This window comes from Lolium rigidum, chromosome 3, assembly GCF_022539505.1.
Source record: "Lolium rigidum isolate FL_2022 chromosome 3, APGP_CSIRO_Lrig_0.1, whole genome shotgun sequence".
In the NCBI taxonomy this organism is placed as follows: domain Eukaryota; kingdom Viridiplantae; phylum Streptophyta; class Magnoliopsida; order Poales; family Poaceae; genus Lolium; species Lolium rigidum.
The window spans coordinates 168,665,539-168,672,666 of NC_061510.1; the positions used below are offsets into that span (position 1 = coordinate 168,665,539).

Consider the following 7,128-nt stretch of genomic DNA (forward strand, 5'->3'; position numbering starts at 1 on the left):
GAACAATCAGTAAGCCAAACGATGATCAGATGTCGATCTAAAAAGTTGGATAAACATTAACGGAATGGCTAGAAATCAGGCGCCTGATTTTTAGTATGTATCAGTCGACGCTTTTAGCCTTTGGATTTTGCCTCGCGATTTGTCGGTGAGAACGTAGTGAGTTTCCACTAGGTTGAAACTAAGAATTTAATGAGTTTCAACTAGGTTGAAACTGATAATTAGTACTATTTTTATAAGTTACAACTATATTGAAACTGAGATTTGTCACATGACATCAGGCGACTGCTCAGTCGCCTGAGACCTAGACTCGCCCAAACATTAAAACATAGCCCACTCTCTTCTTTTGTGAGAGACCACATTATTCAGGGACTCAAACAAGCAAAACGTAATTAAGGTACTTCTACTACTGTAGCTTATTGTTCCAGAGCCCAGGGCCACAGAAGCCCATCTCTCTCGGGTCTCAGCCTAGCATGACGTGCCTGTCGAAGATCCAACTGAAGCTGGCCGGCCTGAGCTCGCTGCGGGCCGCCCTCTGGTGGGCCAGCTCCTCCATCCTCCGGATCTTGGGCGGGAGCCTGCAGACGTACTCCTGCGCGCGGCGGCCCTCGCCAGACAGCCCGGCGAGCTCCGCCACCCGCCACTTGCGCACGAAGTGCTCCACCAGATCGCCGTAGTCCCTCGCCGTGTAGACGCCGGCGCGCTGCGCCACGGCGGAGAACCGGTCGAACAGAGTCTCGCTGCAGTCGTGGCCATCGGACATGAGAAGGCCGGGCATGGTGACCTTGCCGCGCATGACGTACGCGAGAGCGCGCACCATGCCGTCGGGGTCCACCTCGAAGAGCTTGGCGCATACCCTGGTGTAGCCCGCCTCGTGCCGCTTCTCGTCGGCGGCGATGACGCCGCAGATCTTGGCGAGGGCCTGGTCGCCGTGCTGCCCGGCGAGCTTCGCCGTGTGCACGTGCGAGATGAAGGTGGCGCGCTCCTGGAACGCGCCGTAGATGACGCTGTGGTAGGGGCTCTTGGGCACCAGCATTTCCTTGACGACAGAACAGCAGAATCATTGATTAAATGGATAGGGCACGGTGCACGTACTTGTACCAATAATGGAGTAGTACGTAGTTACCATGCCGTTGCGGAGGAGGTGGTGGACGGTGGTCTCGACCTGGCGCATGTCGACGCGGCCGGAGAGGTAGAGGTAGCGGTTGAGGAGGTCACCGTGGCGGTTCTCCTCTGCGGTCCAGCCGCGCAGCCACCGCGCCCAGGGGAGGCTGCTGGCGCCGGTGTCGTCAGCGATGCCCTCCGTGCGGTTTCCCATGCTCTGGTACGACGGCAGCGCCTCCTCCGTCACCATGTTGCCTACCAGGCACACCAGGACCTCGTCAGGCACGCCGGCGGCTCCCGCGCGCAGCTTGGCGACGCCATCCGTGAAGGCGGACAGAGCCTCGTCCTCCGTCGACGCGCCGGGCGCCGCGGCGGAGCACGGCAGGAAGTCGTGCGGCTGCCACGAGGACTCCACCGGGAGGAGCAGCGGGAGCATGTTCTTCGCCACCCAACCGTTGAGCGACCGGACGACCTCCACCTGCTCCCGCGGCGCCGGCGAGGATTGCATCTCAACGTCGAAGCTTCTGGACGGAGTCTCCACTGGCGCAGCTGCGGCCGCGGTCCATCTCCTGGTCGTCAGTCTGTCCACGCCAAAGTTAGTGGCCACTTACGGCCTGTTTGATTCAAGAGATGTGCATAAAAATATTTTAGGATTAATTTCTATAGATTTTTTTTATGATGATCGTTTGATTGCATAAAAAAATTGTAGGATTACATTCGTATAATTTTTTACAAAAACAATCTTTGCACTAGATTTAGTAGAACATCTAATATCTACTTACACTTTGTGTCAGGATGCTCTGTTTTTCCTATGGTGAAATTGGACAAACCTTAATCAACGCAAATTCTTATAGGATTGAAATGGGCGTAACATTGCAATCATACATCTTTTATATTCTAACTTTGTTCTTATTATACGAATGCTTGCGGGCATGAAGAGTACGTGAATCATAAGCTCAAAAGAGATAGTGCGTCAAACTCGAATTGAATCTACTACGGAACATTTGCACCGACAAGCTACGCGCATGCATACCTAGGATTTGTGGGACAGAGGATCCAGCCGAGGCGCGTAGGTCTGCCCGAGGCCGTGCCGCTCTTGTTGGAGAAGGAGAGCTTGAGTTTGAGTGCTGCGAGCCCCATGGTCGCCATCGGCCGGTCCCCAGTGCTCGTATCGTTGCTGAATTGATTCACGCACGTATACTATATTATATAGGAGGAAATGGTAGAACATGGCCAGTACTAAGAAGGGTAACCTAGGACTAGGAGTAGATGGGATAAGCATATGGAACAGGCCAATCCGGCCATCCCCATGAATGCACCGCAGCGTCAAAGCATCAATGGCGCACATGACTCACTGGTCACTGCTACTGCCGGAATAGTACCGGCCGGCCGCAGTTTTTCAGGTCAAGCAGGCACGACGGCAGATCCCGTCAGTCTCCATGTGCACGTTTAACTCCAGGACGTACAAAAGAGAGCAACAACCACGCCGACGTACGTCCATCAAATCTCTCACACTAGGGCTCGCTCGCTAGGCTTATAGCATCTTCACCAGCGACTTGTGAACAGAAGATGGAAGGTGTGTCGGCAATGTTCTATTGAAGGCCCCGGCACCTGCGGCCCACAACGGATTTTTTCCATAATAAACTCCCAAATTTTTTTAAACAAACAAATTTACCCAAACTTAGAAATTTCATCCAAATCTATGTTTCTTTAGAAAAGTTTGAGTGAAATTTAAACTAAATTAACACTAGTACAAATCGAGCCTTTCAAGACCTCCGTAGCACATGGAAGATATATTTTTATGTGTTGTGTAGTACCGCTAACCCCCTAACAAGCAGGCCCGCAACCTGAAAAAATAGCACAAGGAAAAAACATCTTGAAGGCGTGTGGCTATTCGCAAACGATTCCGAAGGGAAAGACTGTGAGCGCATATCTGAAAGTTCGCACACAATAATTTGTACTAAATTTTCTACAATCTAGTGTTATTTTTTGATAGCAATCTCAAACCGTTTTTGTACTTTTGTCGTGTCTAGGGTTTTCCCGCATATTTTTGCCCAGATTAGTTCAAAAATAATTTTCAAACATATTGGGGGAGAAGAGTGTTATAATTTTATACCAGCAACGGGAACTAAATAATTATTAACAAGTACTTCTTTCACACACATTGTTTCTTTAATACTTGTGGATGACTAAGGGAAGCGCACATCCCTTCTGGCATTTAAGCGGGAAATGGATCTAAAAACCATCACTGATCCTAGATATCCCTCATATAAAGTGGCAAAGCAAGAAACATGTGCAATACTGCGAGGAGTCAGATGGTGAAATTGTCTCCCATACCAACCAAGCAGTTGTCGTTGGAAGTCGCTGACCGAAACGGTGAAGCCACGCCATAGGAAGGATGCGAATTAGACCCTCTCCTCATAACGGGGGTGAGTTATGGTCTCTTTTTCCGAGCGCCCACCAGGGATCTCGCAGGATGAATCCCATCACCACCAGCTCCTTCGGTTCACCCGCACCATCCCCCTCCAAGCGGAGGAAACGACAGTCGCCCTCGATGCAATGCCACCCATTTGAGGCAAGGTCACACTCATAGGCTCTCCTAGAATCCCTCAACCTCTTCGAGTCATCTTGAAACTGGCATGAAGTTTTCCACCATTCTCACCGGTAAGAAATCCCCACGGGAAAGGATAAGTAAGCTCGAGGGAGAAATCGGGAAAAGCACAAGAGGTAATCTCCATGTTCTTATTTAGAGGGAAAGACATGCCTTCCCCTTCGGCACAGAAGCTCTGACGCCCACGCACTTCATAACGAGAGAGTTGAGAACCACCCTATGTCCTACGAAAAAGGGACCACGGCATTTGAGTTCCCAGGAGAAGGATCATGAATCTCCTTGGCCGAGAAGCAATTAGGTCCAGACTTTATAATGGGCCTCGACTATTGCGCCTTCAGGAGGAGCATGCCAAGCCTTTGAACACCCACTCTAGCATCCAAAGGCTCGAGAGCTACTGATGGGGAACCAAACTACGGGTACCCCGAGGCACACAAGACTTAGGCAGGAGGGTCAGAGTGACCAAAACCATTGTCGGCTTATGATGGCTCGTGAAAATGACCACATTATCTCCATCTAAACTAGAATATTTAGTTACAATATGCTACGAATATCTTCCTAAACTCACTAATAAATGTTAATCAGTGCCAAAATACGCAAATCCTCTACTTAATTTGTTTTGTGCAGAAATATAAGAAATCAGGAGGAAACCAATCGACATTTAATGAAGAATCACGGGCTGGATTCGTCACCAAGTCAACCAGGATCGTTGGACGATTAACCGAAGACTTAACGACCACAGGTACGGTCAGGCCTGCCCGTACCATGTGTAGGTGGCTGTCCCTCATCAAACCGAATATAAAATGTGAAGGACCCGAGGCATTTGACGAACACACGTAGAGAAAAACCCATTCCACCGCCAGATAAGATCTCAGCTCCACCGAATCCTCGAAGCCGCTACCATCGACTTCAACGTTTCATCAACATCATCACCATCTTCATCCCCTCTCCATCTAATTGTAATCTAGATTGAATACAAGATTGGTGACAATGTAAGACTCATCATTCATATCTTTGAGATTTGTTATGTAATGTTTACTATTGTTGATCCAGTTATGTGTGAGTGGTCCACTTGGGCTATGGGCTGAGGCCTAATCCTCGCAGCAATATGTGCATCTAACTTCTTATGCGATATTGTGCAATATAGTAGTAGAGTTAAGTATGATAGATACCCAAACCGATGAGACCGGTAAAGGTATGAAAGTATGAGTAGAGTTAAGTTGCATTATTTGATGCTATCCTTAGGTGACAATATTCATGGGTCGATAGTGTGGTTAGCATCTAGGGGGTTAACGATGACATCACGAAAATTAAGGCATACGGAGGAATCCGGGTGGACAATTAGTCCGTGAAAACCGCAACATGCGGCATCATGGTGCACATCAGGACGCACTGCCCACATCAATATTGCATCTTTTTCCCACATAAAATGTTGCATCTTTTACCATGACTATCATATTGTACATGTGTGCTTTATTTTATCTTTTAAATCTCATCTACTGACGCACAGATGCAAGAGGAACCTCATGCTCGTTCCTATCTCCAATCATCGATACACAATCATACATAAGAAAATATTGGTCTGGTAAGACAAGAGTTAAACGAATACTAGAAGTCTCGCCTAAGTGATGTTATATAAAAAGTGATCTTCTCGTCGATTTTATAACCTAGGGTCTCCAGGGAAAAGCGCTTTAATACTACAATTGTTAGTCTGGATGGAAGGTATCAACCCTTTTAAGCGATCGCTGCCCCTGGTGAGGCCATTAGAGATTTCCTTTTCTAGTTTAATTATTGTTTAAGTTTATAGTTTCCTTAGTGTTCTTAAACAAAAACCCAAAAATATTTGTTTACATTTTTGTTTTTAGTATTTTTGTTTATTACTGTTTGAAAACACATTAAAACTTTGACTATCCCAACCGTTTCAAGAAAAATCAAGTAATGAAACCCTAGCTTTCTGAGAAGCCGCTGATGCATGTAAAATGCATGCATGAACTTTGTAGTTTGTTGACACATATTTCCACACATTTGTAGCATATATGATGTTATATCCATGTTTTCTATTTGATTTTTGGGTATTTACCAATGATCCCCTTTATTTTGGTTATAACTCCGCGGGACAGAAAAACCTTGTTTTGTGTATTTTCAGCCTTCAGAGACCTAAACAAAGTCAAATGGAGCTAGGAATTTGGGATGTCAATATTTCATCAAGATAAGCGCCTGGAGCACCTGGAACTCACGAGATGGGCCAAGAGGGCCAAAAGAGACTAGGTGGCGCGCCTAGTTGGGGGGGGGGACGCGCCACCCATGCTCTTTTCCTCCTCGATCGTCCGATTCACTAGATTCTTTCACCCATGGACTCCATCTAACCTAAAAACCTATATATATAGGACTTCCCGAGGCTTCCTCTAGGGTGGCGCCACATAAATACCGAAACACTAAAGCAAAGCCAGAACCATCGAAGATTGAATGGGGAGACTCCGGCAGAGCCGTTGCCGGAGGGATCTCCACCTTCTCCAATGTCTCCACCATCATCGCCATGATGAAGAGGGTGTAGTCCACCTGTGGACTATGGTTTTGTGGTAGTAGCTTGATATCTCTCTTGTTCTTCATAGATCTAGTACCCTATGAGCCGCCAAACATGATTGTGGTCATATATGGAATTCCTATGTGGTAGATCTTTATTCTATGATATTGATATATGAGATTGGAACCTATTATGTGTGAGATGGATTGATAGATGTATATCATGTACCTCATTCTTAAGTAGTTGTTCCGATCCAACTCCTATGCAAGAACATGTGTGGGAATAAGTGTGTATTAGATGTAGTAGCATGATTGTAGTGATTGAGTAGTGACAACAAATACAACATCTACTATGATATTTACCTTTCTTTTGCTGCCTCACTAGGGATAAAGTGAATCAACACTACAAGAAAAGGGATATTTGTTGACGAAAACCCTGGTGACAAAAATGCATACCGTCATGGATGTGTCCTTATAGGTGACGAATTCATCTTCCGTCATGCATTTAAGGTAATGCTTGACGGTATGATTTTTCGTCAACAAAAAATCGTCACCCATTACCCAACCGGGAAGGGCTTCCATCGTGTACTGTTAATAGGTGACGAAATCAAAGATCGTGGTGTATGTAAACCGTGATTTGCATATACAACGGACCCACATAGCAGGTAAATAACACTAAGTTACTTTATTAAATGTTATTAGTTTTATATATCATGCGTGACCCACTTGTCAGGAACATATATAATTAAGTAAAAATTGTGTTTTGGAAGAATCGAACCAGGGCTTTGACGTGACCGACGCGGAGTGTTACCGCTAAGGTAGATATGGAGTTTTGATCTGGATCCGTAACTAGTCTATTCTACATATTTATTTCAATGGTGTGATGTAGATGTTAC

At 46.4% G+C, this 7,128-nt stretch overlaps 1 protein-coding gene across 1 annotated transcript; it reads right to left on the reverse strand.

Moving 5' to 3' along the window:
* Positions 1-460: 460 nt before the first annotated feature.
* LOC124695795 (acyl-[acyl-carrier-protein] desaturase 4, chloroplastic-like) lies at positions 461-2,241 on the reverse strand. Its single transcript, XM_047228609.1, has 3 exons — positions 2,123-2,241; positions 1,124-1,682; positions 461-1,036 (listed from the first exon to the last, which is right to left on the reverse strand). The coding sequence occupies exons 1-3, from the start codon at positions 2,239-2,241 to the stop codon at positions 461-463; spliced, it is 1,254 nt and encodes a 417-aa protein (XP_047084565.1).
* Between the last annotated feature and the right edge of the window lie 4,887 nt (positions 2,242-7,128).